The following is a 19,197-nucleotide window of genomic DNA, read 5'->3' as shown; positions in this document are numbered from 1 at the left end:
ATCAGACTTTAATTAGTCCCGCTGTACAAAACAATGGAATCGGTCCTTTGTGGCCCAGATTCGAGGAGGATGGAGATGCAGGTTTGGGGCTGTCGATCTGAGCTTGGTGCCCAGAAGCCCAGAGGTTCAATTAAAGAGCAGACCAAGGAACAACCTGATTACCTTGTGTCTACCCCAGCACTTAGAACAATGCTCTGAACATAGTAAGCGCTTAACAAATCCCGTAATTATTATTATTTATCTATTCTGATGCTATTGATGCCTGTCTACTTGTTTTGTTGTCTGTCTCCCCCTTCTAGACTGTGAGCCCGCTGTTGGATAGGGATTGTCTCTATCTGTGGCTGAATTGTACTTTCCAAGCGCATAATCCAATGCTCTGCACACAGTAAGAGCTCAATCAATACGATTGATTGAAAGATGATGATGATGATGGCATTTATTAAGCACTTACTATGTACAAAGCACTGTTCTAAGCGCTGGGGAGGTTACAAGGTGATCAGGTTGTCCCACGGGGGGGCTCCCAGTCTTCATCCCCATTTTACAGGTGAGGGAACTGAGGCCTAGGGAAGTGACTAGCCCAAAGTCACACAGCTGATGGTAATAATAATAATAATGTTGGTATTAAGTTAAGCACTTACTATGTGTGAAGCACTGTTCTAAGCGCTGGGAGGGATACAAGGTGATCAGGTTGTACCATTGGCAGTGGTGGGATTAGAACCCATGACCTTCTGACTCCCAAGGCCGGCCTCTTTCCACTGGGCAACTCTGCTTCTCGAATGAATGAATTAATAAACGAACGAATGAAGGAAGGAATGAATGCATGAACGAATGAACGAACGAATGAATGAATGAATCAATAAATCAATCGTATTTATTGAGCGCTTACTGTGTGCAGAGCACCGTACTAAGCGCTTGGGAAGTACAAGTTGGCAACATATAGAGACAGTCCCTACCCAACAGTGGGCTAACAGTCTAGAAGGCGGAGAAAGAGAACAAAACCAAACATATTAACAAAATAAAATAAACAGGATAGATATGTACAAGTAAAATAAATAAATAAATAAATAAATAGAGAAGGAAGGAATGGATGCATGAACGAATGAATGAACGAATGAGGGAATGAATGAACGAACGAATGAATGAATGAATGCATGAACGAATGAAGGAATGAATGCATGAACGAATGAATGAATGCATGAACGAATGAACGAACGAATGAAGGGATGAATGAATGAACGAACGAATGAATGAATGAATGAATGAACGAATGAACGAATGAACAAACGAATGAATGAATGAATGCATGAACGAATGAACGAAAGAATGAATGAACGAATGAATGCATGAATGCATGAACGAACGAACGAATAAATGAATGCATGCATGCTTGCATTTACGAGCGAATGAATGAATGCACGAATGAATGAATGAATGCATGAAAGAATGAATGAATGAACGAACGAACGAATGAATGAATAAATGAACGAGCGAACGAATGAATGCATGCATGCAGGCATTTGCGAGCGAATGAATTAATGAATGCACGCATGAACGAACGAACGAACGAATGAATGGATGCATGCATGCATTTACGAGCGAATGAATGAACGAATGAATGAACGAACGAATGAATGAATGCATGAACGAACGAACAAATGAATGCATGAACGAACGAATGAATGAATGGTGAGAAGGGGCGGGGCAAAGAGAGGGGCGGGGCCGGATGGCGGCCCGACCACCGAGACGACGAAGCCTCCGGCGTCCTAGAGAGGCACCGGAAGTGCGTCTCGGGGCGGTGTTGGCGGGCGTTTCCTGTCTCTGTGTTGGGGGAGCAGGGCGAGGCCCGGAGCCCGGGGCCCGGATCGGAGCCGGAGCCCCAAACCCGGAGCCCAAAACCCGGAGCGCGGAGCGAGGAGCGGAACGGAGCGCGCAGCCTGTCCAGCAGGCCCTTGGCTTGGACGCTCCCAACCGCTCAGTACTCAGTGCCCTGCCCACGGTAAGCACTCAGTACACACCGCCAGCGAACCCGGTCTGCTCCTTCGGCGCTTACAATGTGCCCAGCACTGTACTGAGCGCCGGGGGAGATCTGCTCTCCTCCATGGGGCTCACAGCCTAATAACTGTAATGATAAGAATAATTATTATTACCTTATTGGTTAAGCGTTTACTACGTGCCAAGCACTGTACTAAGCGCCGGAGGGGGTGGCAGGTCATGAGTTCTCACATGGAGCTCACAGTCTAATAACAATAATAATAATTATTATTGTGTTATTGGTTAAGTGTTTACTACGTGTCAAGCACTGTACTAAGCGCCGGAGGGGAATAGCACGTCATGAGTTCTCACATGGAGCTTATAGTCTAATAACAATAATAATGACTATTATTATGTTATTGGTTAAGCGTTTACTACGTGCCAAGCACTGTACTAAGCGCTGGAGGGGATGGCAGGTCATGAGTTCTCACATGGAGATCACAGTCTAATAACAATATTAATAATTATTATTATGCTATTGGTTAAGCGTTTACTACATGCCAAGCACTGTACTAAGTGCTGGAGGGGATGGAAGGTCATGAGGTCTCACATGTCTAATAATAATAAGAAGAAGAAGAATTATTACCTTATTTGTTAAGCGTTTGCTATGTGCCAAGCACTGTACTAAGCGCTGGAGGGGATGGCAGGTCATGAGTTCTCACATGGAGATCGCAGTCTAATAACATTAATAATAATTATTATTATTATGCCATTGGCTAAGAGTTTAATACGTGCCAAGCACTGTACTAAGCGCTGGAAGGGATGGCATGTCCTGAGTTCTCACATGGAGATCACAGTCTAATAATAACAATAATAATAATTATTATTATGTTATTGGTTAAGAGTTTACTACGTGCCAAGCACTGTACTAAGCGCTGGAGGGGATGGAAGGTCATGAGTTCTCACATGGAATTCACAGTCCAATAATAATAATGGTAAGAATAATTATTACCTTATTTGTTACGCGTTTACTATGTGCCAAGCACTGTACTAAGCGCCGGAGGGGTTGGCAGGTCATGAGTTCTCACATGGAGATCGCAGTCTAATAATAATAATAATAATTGTTATTATGTTATTGGTTAAGCGTTTACTACGTGCCAAGCACTGTACTAAGTGTCGGAGGGGATGGCAGGTCATGAGTTTTCACATGGAGATCACAGTCTAATAATAACAATAATAATTATTATTATTATTATGATATTGGTTAAGAGTTTACTACATGCTGAGTACTGTACTAAGCGCTGGAAGGGCTGACAGGTCATGTGTTTTCACATGGAATTCACAGTCTAATAATAATAATGATAAGAAGAATTATTACCTTATTTGTTAAGCATTTACTATGTGCCAAGCACTGTACTAAGCGCTGGAGGTGATGGCAGGTCATGAATTCTCACATGGAGATCACAGTCTAATAATAACAATGATTATTATTATTATCACAGTCTAACAATAACAATTATTATTATTATGTTATTGGTTCAGCGTTTACTACGTGCCAAGCACTGTACTAAGTGCTGGAGGGGATGGAAGGTCATGAGTTCTCACATTGAATTCACAGTCTAAAAATAATAATGATAAGAATAATTATTACCTTATTTGTTAAGTTTAACAATGCATGAATGAATATTCTGTTGTTCTGTTGTCCTCTCCCAAGCGCTTAATACAGTGCTCAGCACCCAGTAAGCACTCAATAAATGCGATCAAATGCATGAATGACTATTCTGTTGTTCTATTGTCCTCTCCCAAGCGCTCAATACAGTGCTCAGCACCCAGTAAGCGCTCAATAAATCCACCTGACTGACCGACTGGAGACCCTTGCATGTCCGCTCCCGACGGAGGAGACTTTCCCGCCTCTGTGATCCTCCACGCCTTTTTCTGCCTCAGGTCAATCCCAACCCGCTGTTGGCGCGGAGGGTCTTCTGTCCCGTGGAACACCACCGGCACGAGGCGGGGGGCGTTCAGACCAGCTCCTGGGGTGTTCGGGGATCTTATCCGTGGATATTTTCACCTCCTTCTGCGCCATCCACCCCACGAGGCCCTGTCTCGCCTGAGGCTAGGAGGCCCGGAGATGAGAAAATGGCCACCGCCACCACCGCCATCGTCCAAGCCGGGACTCGAGTGAGTTGGGGTCTCATCTGCCCATCCCGAGCTTCGTCCATCCATTTAATAATAAAAATAATAATAACAATAATGGCATTTATTAAGCGCTCACTATGTACAAAGCACCGTTCTAAGCGCTGGGGAGGAGACAAGATGATCAGGTTGTCCCACATGGGGTTCACAGTCTTCATCCCCATTTGACAGATGAGGGAACTGAGGCCCAGAGAAGAATAATAATAATGATGGTATTTGTTAAGTGCTTACTATGTGCAAAGCACTGTTCTAAGCACTGGGGGATACAGGTTGTCCCACGTGGGGCTCAGTCTTAATCCCCCTTTGACAGATGAGGGAACTGAGGCCCAGAGAAGTCAAGTGATTTGCCCAAAGTCACACAGCTTTGTGGCTCAGTGGAAAGAGCCCGGGCTTCGGAGTCAGCGGTCATGGGTTCAAATCCCGGCTCCACCACTTATCAGCTGTGTAACCTTGGGCAAGTCACTTAACTTCTCTGGGCCTCAGTTCCCTCATCTGTAAAATGGGGGTTGACTGTGAGCCCCCAGTGGGACAACCTGGTCACCTTGTATCCCCCCCAGCACTTAGAACAGTGCTTTGCACATAGTAAGCACTTAATAAATGCCATCATTATTATTATTATTATTATTATTAATTGGCAGAGCTGGGATTAGAACCCATGACCTAATAATAATAATAATAATAATAATGGCATTTGTTAAGGGCTTACTATGTGCAAAGCACTGTTCTAAGCTCTGGGGGGGATATAGCGTGATCAGGTTGTCCCACATGGGGCTCACAGTCAATCCCCATTTTACAGATGAGGTCACTGAGGCTCAGAGAAGTGAAGTGACTTGCACAAGGTCACACAGCAGACATATGGCGGAGCCGGGATTCGAACCCATGACCTCTGACTCTCAAGCCCGGGCTCTGTCCACTGAGCCACGCCGCTTCTCCATTCAGTTGTATTTATTGAGCACTTACTATGTGCGGAGCACTGTACTAAGCACTCGGGAGAGGACAGTGGGACAATAAGCAGACGCCCTCCTTGCCCGCAGTGAGCTCCCCCTCGCAGCTTCCCAAGGGTGGCCTGAGTTCCGGACCCGGGCCCAGACTGGACTGGACGTACACTCCCAGCTGACACTCCCCCCATGTCCGTGCGGGGTAGACACTGTACTAAACGCTGGGGTAGATGCAACACAATCAGGGTGGCAGTCTCAACTTCTCGTCCTCTAGACCATGAGCTTGTTGTGGGCAGGGAACGTGTCTACAACTCTGTTGTACTGTGCTGTCCCAAGAGCTTAGTACAGTGCTCTACATTCATTCATTCATTCCAACGTATTTATTGAGGCTTACTGTGTGCAGAGCACTGGGCTAAGCACTTGGGAGGGGACAATGCAACAATAAAAAGCTACATTTACTACAAGAAGTACTCAATAAATACCACTGATAGCTTGATTAATGTCTGCCTGCCTCTCCCCACAGCACTTGTATATATGTTTGTACATATTTATTGCTCTATTTATGTATTTATTTTATTTGTACATATTTATTCTATTTATTTTTTATTGTTAATATGTTTTGTTTTGTTGTCTGTCTCCCCCTTCTAGACTGTGAGCCCACTGTTGGGTAGGGACCGTCTCTATGTGTTGCCGACTTGTACTTCCCAAGCGCTCAGTACAGTGCTCTGCACACAGTAAGTGCTCAATAAATACGATTGAATGACTGAATGAGTAAACGTGCCCAACACCTCTGTTGCGCTGTATTCTCCCAAACGCTTAGTCCAGTGCTCTGCACAAAGTAAGCACTCAATAAATACCATTCATCGATTGAAAGATGCCTGTCTCCCACTGTAATATCACATCAGCTGGGTGACTTTGGGCAAGCCGTTTCACTTCCCTGTGCCTCAGTTCCCTCCTCTGTCAAATGGGGATGAAGAGTGGGAGCCCCCCGGGGGACAACCTGATGACCTCGTATTTCCCCCAGTGCTTAGAACAGTGCTTTACACATAGTAAGCGCTTAACAAATACCATCATTATTATTCTTCTTCTCTGGGCCTCAGTTAGACTGTGAGCCCACTGTTGGGCAGGGACTGTCTCTATATGTTGCCAACTTGTACTTCCCAAGCGCTTAGTACAGTGCTCTGCACACAGTAAGCACTCAATAAATACGATTGATTGATAGTAAGCGCTTAACAAATACTATTCCTATTATTATCATCGTCATTATTATTATTATTAAGAATAGTAATAGTAGTATTTGTTAAGCGCTATGTGCCAGGCCTCTAGATTGTAAGGTGGTTGTGGGCAGGGAACGTGTCAACCAACTATTGCATCGTGCTCTCCCAAGTACCCAGGACAGTGCTCCGCACATAATAATAATAATAATGATGGCATTTATTAAGCTCTTACTATGTGCAAAGCACTGTTCTAAGCGCTGGGGAGGTTATAGGGTGATCAGGGTTTCCCCTGGGGGGCTCACAATCTTAATCCCCATTTTACAGATGACGCCCAGAGAAGAAGAAGAATAATGATGGCATTTATTAACCTCTTACTATGTGCAAAGCACTGTTCTAAGCACTGGGGAGGTTACAAGGTGATCAGGTGTCCCACATGGCGCTCAGTCTTCATCCCCATTTGACAGATGAGTGAACTGAGGCCCAGAGTATAATAATGGTAATGATGGCATTTATTAAGCGCTGGGGAGGTTACAAGGTGATCAGGTTGTCCCACTGGGGGCTCACAGTCTTAATCCCCATTTTACAGATGAGGCCCAGAGAATAATAATAATAATGATGGCATTTATTAAGCACTTACTATGTGCAAAGCACTGTTCTAAGCGCTGGGGAGGTTACAAGGTGATCAGGTTGTCCCACACGGTGCTCACAGTCTTCATCCCCATTTGACAGATGAGGGAACTGAGGCCCAGAGAATAATAATAATAATAATGACATTTATTAAGTGCTTACTATGTGCAAAGCACTGTTCTAAGCACTGAGAAGTGAAGTGACTTGCCCAAAGTCACTCAGCTTACAATTGCCGGAGCTGGGATTTGAACCCATGACCTCTGCCTCCAAAGCCCAGGCTCTTTTCCACTGAGCCATGCTGCTTCTCATAGTGAGTGCTCGATAAATGCAAGTGCTTAGTACAGTGCGCCGCACACAGTAAGCGCTCAGTAAATACGATTGAATGAATGAATGAATGATAAATACCAATGATGACATGCTCCTTTGTTTTATTTATTTTATTTATTACTCTATTTCTTTTATTTGTACATATTTATTCTATTTATTTTATTTTGTTAATATGTTTTGTTCTCTGTCTCCCCCTTCTAGACTGTGAGCCCGCTGTTGGGTAGGGACCGTCTCTAGATGTTGCCAACTTGGACTTCCCAAGTGCTTAGTACAGTGCTCCACACACAGTAAGCGCTCAATAAATACGATTGAATGAATGAATGAATGTTTTTCTCCTTTCATTCATTCATTCAATCATTTTATGAATGTTTTTCTCCTTTCATTCATTCATTCAATCGTATTTATGAATGCTTTTCTCCTTTCATTCATTCATTCATTCAATCGTATTTATTAAGCGCTTCCTGTGTGCAGAGCACTGTACTAAGCGCTTGTGAAGTCCAAGTTGGCAACATATAGAGGTCCCTGCCCAACAGTGGGCTCCTCCAAAACTGCTGATAATAATAATACTTGCGATGTTGTTAAGCGCTTAACTCTGTGCCAGGCACTGTGCTAAGTGCTGGTTGCAGCCCCCCCCATATCCCCAACTCCCTGAGGGGGGTGAGGGGGAAAGGGGCAGGAACCGAGCGAGGAGATGCTGTGACCTTTCAGGGGTCACTGACGTTTGAGGATGTGGCCGTGACCTTCAGCCCCGAGGAGTGGATGAAACTGGGGCACACCGAGCAACACCTCTACTGGGACGTGACTCTGGGGAACTACCAGAACCTCCTCTCCCTCGGTGAGCACTTTACCCTCGGCTGGCAAGCAGCCGGGGGGGTTTTCCTTCGATGGATAACAGTAATAATAATAATGGCATTTAGTAAGCACTTCCTATGTGCAAAGCACTGTTCTAAGCACTGGGGAGGTTACAAGGTGATCAGGTTGTCCCACGGGGGGCTCAGAGTCTTCATCCCCATTTGACAGATGAGGGAACTGAGGCCCAGAGAAGTGAAGTGACTTGCCCACAGTCACCCAGCTGACAAGTGGTGGAGCCGGGTTCAAACCCATGACCTCTGACTCCAAAGCCCAGGCTCTTCCCACTGAGCCACACTGGAGAAGCAGCCTGGCCTCTCATGCATCCCTTCGGGAGTCCAGTGCTCTGCACACAGTAAGTGCTCAATAAATACGATTGAATGAATGAATGAATTGGGTGCTTACTATGGGCAGAGCACTTGGGAGCTCACCTCCTCCAAGAGGCCTTCCCAGACTGAGCCCCCTTTCTCCTCTCCACCCTCCATGCCCCCCGCCCTACCTCCTTCCCCTCCCCACAGCACCTGTATAGATGTTTGTACAGATTTATCACTCTATTTTACTTGTACATATTCTATTTATTTGGTTAATGATGTGCATCCGCTTTAATTCTGTTTGCTCTGACGACTTGACACCTGTCCATGTGTTTGGTTTTGTTGTCCGTCTCCCCCTTCTAGACTGGGAGCCCGTTGTGGGGTAGGGACCGTCTCTAGATTTTGCCGACTTGTACGTCCCAAGCGCTTAGTATTTATTGAGAGCTTACTGTGTGCAGAGCACTGGACTAAGCTCAATAAATACGACTGAAGGAATATCAAGCATTCAATTGCTCAATTCGTTCATTCAATCGTATTTATTGAGCGCTTACTGTGTGCAGAGCACTGGACTAAGCTCAATGAATACGACTGAAGGAATATCAAGCGCTCAATTGCTCAATTCATTCATTCAATCATATTGAGCGCTTACTGTGTGAAGAGCACTGGACTAAGCTCAATAAATACGACTGAAGGAATATCAAGCACTCAATCGCTCAATTCATTCATTCAGTCATATTTATTGAGTGCTTACTGTGTGCAGAGCACTGGACTAAGCTTAATAAACACGACTGAAGGAATATCAAGCGCTCAATCGCTCAATTCGTTCATTCAGTCATGTTTGTTGAGGGCTTACTGTGTGCAGAGCACTGGTCTAAGCTCAATAAATATGACTGAAGGAATATCAAGCACTCAATCACTCAATGTGTTCATTCAGTCGTATTTATTGAGCGCTTACTGTGTGCAGAGCACTGGACAAAGCTCAGTAAATACGACTGAATAATAATAATGGCATTTATTAAGCGCTTACTATGTGCAAAGCACTGTTCTAAGCGCTGGGGAGGTTACAAGGTGATCAGGTTGCCCCACGGGGGGCTCACAATCTTAATCCCCATTTTACAGATGAGATAACTGAGGCACAGAGAAGTTAAGTGACTTGCCCAAAGTCACACAGCTGACAATTGGCAGAGCCGGGACTCAAACCCATGAACTCTGACTCCAAAGCCCGGGCTCTTTCCACTGAGCCACGCTGCTTCCCCACTAAATTACGGATATGTTCAAAATTGCTACAGGGGTGAATAAGGATACATCCACGTGCAAGGGTGATGCAGATGGGAGATGGAGGGGGGGAAATGAGGGCTTGGTCAGGGAAGGTCTCTTGGAGATGTAATTTTAATAAGGCTTTTAAAGTAGGGAGAATGGTGGCCTGTCAGATATTAAAGGGAAGGGGGGTAGGGAAGGGGGGTCCAGGCCAGAGGGAGGACATGGATGAGGGGTTGGTGGTGAGATAGATGAGATCTAGGTATAGTGAGTAAGTTGGCATTGGAGGAGCAAAGTATGCATGATGGGTTGTAGTAGGAAATCGGAGAAGTAAGATAGGAGGGGTCAAGGTGACTGAGTGCCTTAAAGCCAATGGTAAGGAGTTTTATTTCTGTTTGATTCAGAGGAAGATGGGCAACCACTGGAGGTTCTTGAGGAGTGGGGAGCAAGGACTAAACAATTTTTTAAAAAAAATGATCCGGGCATCAAGCGCTCAGTCGCTCAATTCATTCATTCAGTCATATTTATTGAGTGCTTACTGTGTGCAGAGCACTGGACTAAGCTCAATAAGTATGACTGAAGGAATATCAAGCGCTCAATCGCTCCATTCATTCAGTCATATTTTTGAGGGCTTACTGTGTGCAGAGCACTGGACTAAGCTCAATAAATACGACTGAAAAAATATCAAGTGCTCAATCAATCGATCGACTGGTCGACACCGCCCCCACCCCGCCGCAAATCTATCCATTGGTAGAGAAGTTACCATGTTCACTCCTGTAACCCGAATAAGCAACCCGAGAGATGGCTGACTTTTCCATTTCTGTCCATTCCATATTGTAAAACCCCAACTGAAACCAGCGAGCCCATTGCCCGGAAGCCGGAGGGGGACAGGGAAGCTGTTTTCCAGAAGCTGGAGGGGGACAGGGAAGCGGTTTCCCACGGGGCGGTCTCCGGGAAGCTCTCCCAGACCACGCCCGGGCCTTCCATGGAGGGACGGAGCCGGGAAGATGGGAGACAGAGAAAAGTTCCCGGACGGGATGCCGGTTTGGGGGTCCCCGGAGAGCCCCATAAGAAGTCCTCCCTGGGGTCTCACAGCTGTAAGGAATGCAGAAAAGCGTTCAGTTGACACTCCACCCTCGTTACGCTTCGGAGAATCCACACCAGAGTGAAACCCTACAGGTGTCACCAGTGTGAGAAGGCCTTCAGCGACCACTCGGTGCTCGTGACCCACCAGCGGATTCACACCGGGGAGAAACCCTACTGATGCGGTGAGTGTGGGAAGGTCTTCAGCCAGCACTCGGCCCTGATGCAACACCGGAGGATCCACACCCACGAGAAACCCTACCGCTGCGGCCACTGCAGCAGGGCCTTCCGGGATTCCTCGACCCTCATCAAGCACCAGCGGATCCACACGGGAGAGAAGCCGTACAGGTGTGGCGAGTGTGGGAAGGCCTTCGGGCAATGCTCCATCCTCATCAACCACCAGAGGATTCACACCGGGGCCAGGCCCTACTGGTGTGACTGATGTAGGAAGGCCTTCGGCGATTGCTCGATGCTTGTCAACCATCAGAGGATTCACACCAGAGAGAAGCCCTACGGTTGTAATGAGTGCGGAAAGGTCTTCAGTTGGAACTCGGCCTGGACAAGGCACCAGAGAATCCACGTGGGAGAGAGACCCTATCGCTGCGGCCAATGTGGGAAGGCCTTCAGCGACCACTCCATCCTGGCGACGCATCAGAAGATACACATGGGGGAGAGGCCTTACAGGTGCGGTGGCTGCGGGAAGGCTTTCGGCGACTCTTCGACCCTCGTTAAACACCAGAGAATCCACACTGGGGAGAAACCCTACAGATGTGACGACTGCAGAAAAGGCTTCAGTCAGGGCTCGGACCTGGTGAACCACCGGAGAATTCACACCGGAGAGAAACCTTACATATGTTCCAAGTGCGGGAAGGCTTTTGGTCAAGGGTCAACCCTCATTAACCACCAGAAGGTTCACAATGGAGTGAAAGTCCACAGATGGAACGGGCGTGGAAAGGCTTTTGGCCAAACCTCAGCCGTGGTCAGTCCCTGGAGAATTCATGTGGAAGAAAAATCCCCGGTGTAGTAGTTCTCAGTCCTTAAGGAAGGCGATGTTCTTGGGGAAATTTACCTGCGTGCAGGTCAGTTCACTTCTCCATGCCTCGGTTCCCTCATCTGTGTAATTTATTTATTTATGTTAATGCCTGCTCATTGCGGGCAGGAAGTATGTCCATTTATTGTTGTGTTGTACTTAATTTGGTGCACTACACGCAGTAAGTGCTCAATAAATGCGACTGACTGACTGAGTAAAATGCAAATTCAATACTTGGGCTCCCTCCTAGCTAGACTGTGAGCCCCATGTAAGACCCGATTATCTTGTAACTAGCCCAGCACTTAGTAAGGTCTTTGGCACATAGAAAGCACTAAAAAGTATCATTAAAAAAAGTCACAGCTGACGCAGTCCCTGAAGCACCCAAGATGCCCAGTTAAGAAAGGGGGAGAACAGATGTCGTAGCTCCGTTTTGCAGGTGAGGAAACGTAGATAGAGCGAGGTTCAGTGACTTGCCCAAGGTCTCCCGGCAGGCCAGTGGCAGAGCCAGGATTAGAGCCCGATTCCCTCGACGCCAAGCCTGTGCTCTTTCCACTAGACAACGGGTCTTAAGTGAAGAGCCCATCCCGACTCCACCACGTGTCTGCTGTGTGACCTTGAGCAAGTCACTTCACTTCTGGGCCTCAGCCACCTCATCTGTAAAATGGGGATTAAGACTGTGAGCCCCACATGGGACAACCCGATCACCTCGTATCCCCCCAGCACTTAGAACAGTTCTTCGCATATAGTAAGCGCTTAACAAATGCCATCATTATCATTAGTATTATTATTAAGATGAACTAATTATTTAACTTGGAAAGTCTTAAGACAGAGAGGATGTGACCCAGGTGAGTTGAGTCAGCATCGGATGCGAATAGGCTGAAGAGGCTTGGGGCCCCAAGTACCTCAAGGGACCTTGACCATCAAGAGCATTGTGGGTTAGTAATTATGGTACTCGTTAAGTGCTTAGTATGTGCCAAGCAATGGTCTATGAACCGGGGTAATCACAACGTAATCAGGTTGGACGCAGTCCCTATCCCACATGGGAGTGTGACTTAAATGCCCGTTTTACAGACGAGGAAACGGAGGCCCGGAGATGTTAAGTGACTTGCCCAAAGCCACACAACAGACAAGTGATGGAAGTGTGATTAGAACCCAGGTCCTTCTGATTCCCGGGCCGGGCTCTAGCGACTAGACCAGGCTGCATCTCTAACATAAGAGCATCTGGGGCCAAGCAAGCTCTGTAGGGTGACAGTTTCAGACCCACGACAGGCAACCAGGCAGAGCTGGGCCGTGAGGCACCTGGGTTCTGCAAGACAGGGCCTATGTCTCAGAGCCGCCTTTGATGTGTTTCCTCCGAGCGGCTTCCATCTCCTCCGAGCGGTTTCTGTCCCCTCTGAGTGGTCTCTGTCTCCTTAGAGCTGTCTCTGTCTCCGCTGAGTGGCCTCTGTCCCCTCAGAGCAGTTTCTGTCTCCTCTGAGCAGCCTCCGTCTCCTCAGAGCGGCCTCTGTCTCCACAGAGCAGCCTCCATCTCTTCAGAGTGGTCTCTGTCTACTCAGAGCTGTCTCTGTCTCCACTGAGCGGCCTCTGTCTCTGCAGAGCGGCCTCTGTCCCCTCAGAACGGTCTCTGTCTCCTCCAAGTGGCCACCATCTCCTCAGAGCGGTCTCTGTCTCCTCCGAGTGGTCTCTGTCTCCTCTGAGCAGCCTCCATATCCTCAGAGTGGCCTCCATCTCTTCAGAGCAGTCTCTGTCTCCTCTGAGCAGTCTCTGTCTACTCAGAGCTGTCTCTCCACTGAGCGACCTCCATCCCCTCAGAGTGGCTTCCGTCTCTTCAGAGTGGTCTCTGTCTCCTCAGAGTGGTCTCTGTCTACTCAGAGCTGTCTCTGTCTCCACTGAGTGGCCTCTGTCTCTGCAGAGCGGACTCTGTTCCCTCAGAATGGTCTCTGTCTCCTCTGAGCGGTCTCCATCTCCTCAGAGCGGCCTCCGTCTCTGCAGAGCAGCCTCCATCTCTTCAGAGCGGTCTCTGTCTCCTCAGAGTGGTCTTTGTCTACGCTGAGCTGTCTCTGTCTCCACTGAGCAGCCTCTATCTCCGCAGAGTGACCTCTGTCCCTTCAGAGCGTCTTCTATCTCCTCAGGCCTCCATCTCCTCAGAGTGGTCTCTGTCTCCGTCTTCACTGAGTGGCCTCTGTCTCCACAGAGTGACCTCTGTCCCTTCAGAGTGTCTTCTGTCTTCTCAGAGAGGCCTCCATCTCCTCAGAGTGGTCTCCATCTCCTCAGACCGGCCACTGTCCCCTGAGAGGTCTCTGTCTACTCAGAGCTCTCTCTGTCTCCACTGAGCGGCCTCTACATCCGCAGAGCAGCCTCTATCTCCTCAGAGTGGCCTCCAATGCGTCCATCAGCATTGAGGGTGGGTGAGCCATCTTGTCTTACATTGTCGGGACCTTCTGGGGTACTCCGGAGATGAGCCTGTCTGACTGTCAGAATGTGTTAATGCTCCACGGCTTATTTAGATACATATTAGTTGCCCCCTGAGGGAGAGACGAAGAGAACAGCTGATAAATGGAGCCTCATCCCCCAGAACCTGACTCTCTGAGAGCCGCCCTCCCAGCCAGCATGAGCGATGGGTAAGTAGACTAGAGCTGCCCCGCTGCCAGAGGGATTTCCAGGCATTCATTTTTTCTTTTAAATGATATGTGTTAAGTGCGTACTATGTGCCAGGCACTGTAATAAGCTCTGGGGTAGATACCAGCTGATCAGGTTGGACACAGTCCATGTCCCACTTGGAGCTCACAATTTTAATCCCCATTTTATAGATAATAATAATAATAATAATAATAATAATAATAATAATAATAATGGTAGCATTTATTAAGGGCTTACTATGTGCAAAGCATTGTTATAAGCCCTGGGGAGGTTACAAAGTGATCAGGTTGTCCCACGAGAGGATCACAGTCTTTATCCCCATTTTACAGATGAGGGAACTGAGGCACAGGGAAGTGAAGTGACTTGAGGCCCAGAGAGGTGAAGTGACTTGCCCAAATTCCCACAGCAAAAAAGCCAGGATTAGAGCCTAGGTCATTCTGATTTCCAGTCAGGTGATGTATCCACAAGGCCACACTGCTTCTCAGCGCTTAGTACAGTGCTCTGTCCCCCCCATCCAGTCTCTAAACCCCTTATTGGCAGGCAAATCTGTTGGATTCTCTGTTATATTCGGTCTGTGATATTGTTATGTTGTTATCGTGAACTCCCCCAAGGGCTCAGTACAGTGCTCAGCACACAGTAAGTGGTCAATGAATACCATCAGTTGATTGTTGACTGGTTATTGTTTGTCCCCTCCTCACAAGCCCCTTGTAGGCAGGGAGAGTGTCAACCAACTCTGCTATACTGGACTCTCTGTAGCACTTGGTATAGTGCTCTGCACACAGTAATTGCTCAATAAATACCATTGATTGATTGATTAGTGTCTGTAAGGTCCTTCTGAGCAGGGAACACGTCTACCAACTCTGTTATATTGGACTCTCTGAAGTGCTTAGTAGCGTTCTGTACATCATAAGTGCTCAGAAGAAGCAGCATGACTCAGTGGAAAAGAGCACAGATTTTGGAGTCAGAGGTAATGGGTTCAAATCCTGATCCACCAATTGTCAACTGTGTGACTTTGGGCAAGTCACTTAATTTCTCTGTGTCTCAGTTACCTCATCTGTAAAATGGGGATTAAGACTGTGAGCCCCCCGTGGGACAACCCAATCACCTTGTAACCTCCCCAGCGTTTAGAACAGTGCTTTGCACATAGTAAGCGCTTAATAAATGCCATCGTTATTATTATTATTATCAATAAATACAATGGATTGATTGAATGATTTCAGAGGAGCTTGGTCATGTCACTTTAGCTTCACCATGCCTCAGTTTCTTTATCTGTAAAAGGGGGTTTACATATCTGCTCATCCTTTCACCACAGAGCACCACGGAGGAAAGAGACTGTGTCTGGCCTGATTAAATTGAATAATAGTAACTCTGGTATTTGTTACGAACTTACTATGGGTCAAGCACTGTACTAAGCGCTGGGGTAGATATTGGATCCTCAGGTCCCACAAGGGTCTTGGGTGTTGAATCTCAATTTTGTAGATGAGAAAACAGGCACAGAGAAGTTAAGTGACTTGCCAACGCCACAGAGCAGAGAAGTGGTGGAGCCGGGATTAGAACCCAGGTCTTCTGACTCCCAGGCCCTTGGCCTTTCCACTAGGCCACACTGCTTCTCTGTATCTACCCCAGTACTTAGAACAGTGCTTGACACTTTTGTTTGTGTCTCAACGATCTCCCCTCCCTCCTCTTCCTGCTGTGTCTCTGGGATAATCAGTCGGTCAGTCAGTTGTATTTATTGAACGCTTACTGTGTGCAGGGCACTGTACTAAGCGCTTGGAAGAATACAATATAACAGACACATTCCCTACCCACAACGAGATTACAGTCTAGAGAGGGAGATAGGCATTAATGTGAATAAATAACCGATTCATTCATTCAGTTGTATTTATTGAGTGCTGTGTGCAGAGCACAGTACTAAGCGCTTGGGAAGTACAATTCAGCAACAAATAGAGGGATGATTGTCATTCATACATTGTCTGTCTCCCCCTGCTATAGTATGAGCCCATTGTTAGGTAGGGACCATCTCTATATGTTGCTGATTTGTACTTCCCAAGCACTTAGTATGGTGCTCTGCACACAGTAAGCACTCAATAAATACGGTTCAGCATGGCTCAGTGGAAAGAGCACGTGCTTTGGAGTCAGAGATCATGGGTTCAAATCCCGGCTCCGCCAATTGTCAGCTGTGTGACTTTGAGCAAGTCACTTCACTTCTCTGGGCCTCAGTTCACTCATCTGTAAAATGGGGATTAAGACTCTGAGCCCCTCGTGGGACAACCTGATCACCTTATAACCTCCCCAGCGCTTAGAGCAGTGCTTTGCACATAGTAAGCGCTTAATAAATGCCATTAAAAATTCCTGCCCACAGAGGGCTCACAGTCTAGAAGATATGGACACAGGTGCGTTGGCGCTGGAAGGGAGGATTCATTCATTCAATCGTATTTTGAAAAATGGAGCAAATCAAAGTGACTCTGAGGGAGCAGGAGAAGAGGAAAGGAAGGCTTAGTCAGGGAAGGCCTCCTGGAGGAGATGCACCTTCCATAAGGCTCTGAAGGTGGGCAGAGCCATTGTCTGTCAGGTATGAGGAGGTAGGGCATTCCAGGCCAGAGGCGGGTCATGGGCGAGAGGTGGGCGGTGAAAGAGATGAGATTGAGTTACGGTGAGTAGGTTGTCGTTAGAGGAGCAAAGTGTGCTGGCTGGGTTCTAGTAAGGTCACACAACAGATGAATGTTAGAGCCGAGATTAGAACCCAGGTCCTTCTGACTTCCAGGCCCGGGTTCTATCCACTATGCCACACTGTTTCTCCATCATGGGTATTTATTGAGCGCTTACTCTGTGCAGAGCACTGTGATGCATCCTATAAGTCAGAGATCATGGGTTCAACTCTCGGCTCCACCAATTGTCAGCTGTGTGACTTTGGACAATCACAACTTCTCAGGGCCTCACTTACCTCATCTGTAAAATGGGGATTAAGACTGTGAGCGCCCCCCCCCCCACCGTGGAACAACCTGATCACCTTGTAACCTCCACAGTGCTTAGAACAGTGCTTTGTACATAGTAAGCACTTAATGAAGGCCATCATTATTATTATTATTATAACGGGCACAGAGACATACTCTTGAAAAGCTCACCGCTTTCTCTCTCCTTGTGTCTCTACTCCTCTCCCCCTGCCCAGATCGCCCTCCAGAAAGAACCATCTGATCCCAGTCGGAAGCTACATAGCACGAACGCCACCGAAATGGCTTTCGGGATGGCCAGTCTCCTCCAGCAGAACGTGTCCAGCCTTCTATATAAAAATGTTAAAGACAGGTGTATTTACGGGTGAATGTGTGTTTGATTGTGTTCGTGTGTGTAGAGGTTTGGGAATAATTGGGCAGAGAATGTTGCAATAATAAATAAGAAAAAATCTGTGTGTATGTGTCTGTTTCCATTACTTCAAAAGAATGAGGTGGCCCAGCTGTGAAATGGGCTAAAGCTACATACGGTTTCAGTTGCAGATATCAGTCCAATGCCAGAAAAGTAGTGGCGTTTTAATTTATTTGCATTCTCCTTCACGCCAACCAATCAGTAGTATTTATTGAGGGCTTACTGTGTGCAGAGCACTGAATCCACTAGGGCATGTGGCTTCTCTAAGTAACTTGCGAAGGTCACAGGTCAAGCAAGTGGCAGAGGCGGGATTAGAACCCAGGTCTTCTGACACCCAGACCTAGGCTCTTCCCACTGTCACACTGCGTGGTGTAGAAGGTTGAGGTGAAAACCTGTTAATGTTCCTCCCTGGAATTCCCCCCTCCTTCCCATCTGGCATCCTAAAATCACCTCTTCCAGGAAGTCTTCCCGGACTAATCTCTCATTACCCCTCTTTCCCTCCCAACGGCATCACCTATGTACCCACTGTGTATCTAAACACACTCCAACCTCAAATCCCTTGTGCATGTAACTTTGTGCCTGGCTTGCAGTAAGTGCTTAACAAATACTATTATCATCAGCAGCACCTAGAATTTATTTTACCTCCCTGCAGTTGAGAAGAACGATGGAGAATATCAGTGCTAAACCTTCACAAGCACGGTCTGCTGATTGCCTCGCTCCCATAACCTTCACACACGCCCCACCTTAGAGAGGAGCAAACCGAGGCACCAACAAGTGAAGTGACTTGTCCACGGTCACCCGGCAGACAAGTGTGGAGCTGTGATTAAAACTCAGATCTCCCGACTTCCAGATCTGGGATATTTCCTCTAGGTCACGATGCTTCTTTGCACTCCGAGGGACTCACAGTAAGTGCTCAATAAATACGATTGAATGAATGACTCTGTGAAGACTCTCGGTGAATTGACTGAAGGCAATCATACTTAACAGCCACCTAACAGGGGAACTGTTATTTCGGGATGGCTTGCCCATTCTATCAATTAATCAATCAATGGTATTTATCGAGCGCTTACTGCGTGCAAGGCTGTACAAAGCGCTTGGGAGAGCCCGAGACAACAGAGTTGCTCAACGAAACCAGTTGGAGAAGAAGAGGGCATTTAATGAAACTGATCCTCGACCGCCTCACTCCCCATTCAAAGCTTTGACCATCTTTCCCCTTTCCCATGCTACCTTACCTGGCCTAGTGGAAAGAGTCAGGGCTTGGGAGTCAGAGGTCGTGGGTTCTAATCCCAGCTCCGCCATCTGTCAGCTGGGTGACTTTGGGCCAGTCATTTCACTTCTCTGTGCCTCAGTTCCCTCATCTCGAAAATGGGGATGAAAACTGTGAGACCCACGTG

The 19,197-nt window shown here is 47.2% G+C and overlaps 1 protein-coding gene across 1 annotated transcript; it reads left to right on the top strand.

Annotated features, from left to right (window-relative positions):
• Nucleotides 1-1,723: 1,723 nt before the first annotated feature.
• LOC119948790 lies at nt 1,724-17,849 on the top strand. The gene is made up of 4 exons (XM_038770281.1): nt 1,724-1,996; nt 3,916-4,149; nt 7,982-8,108; nt 17,613-17,849. The coding sequence occupies exons 1-4, from the start codon at nt 1,724-1,726 to the stop codon at nt 17,636-17,638; spliced, it is 660 nt and encodes a 219-aa protein (XP_038626209.1). The 3' UTR covers nt 17,639-17,849.
• The last annotated feature ends 1,348 nt before the right edge of the window (nt 17,850-19,197 follow it).

This window comes from Tachyglossus aculeatus, chromosome X3 (genome assembly GCF_015852505.1).
Source record: "Tachyglossus aculeatus isolate mTacAcu1 chromosome X3, mTacAcu1.pri, whole genome shotgun sequence".
Lineage (NCBI taxonomy): Eukaryota > Metazoa > Chordata > Mammalia > Monotremata > Tachyglossidae > Tachyglossus > Tachyglossus aculeatus.
The sequence above is the reverse complement of the archived record's forward strand: the minus strand, read 5'-3'. Positions and strand labels throughout refer to the sequence as shown.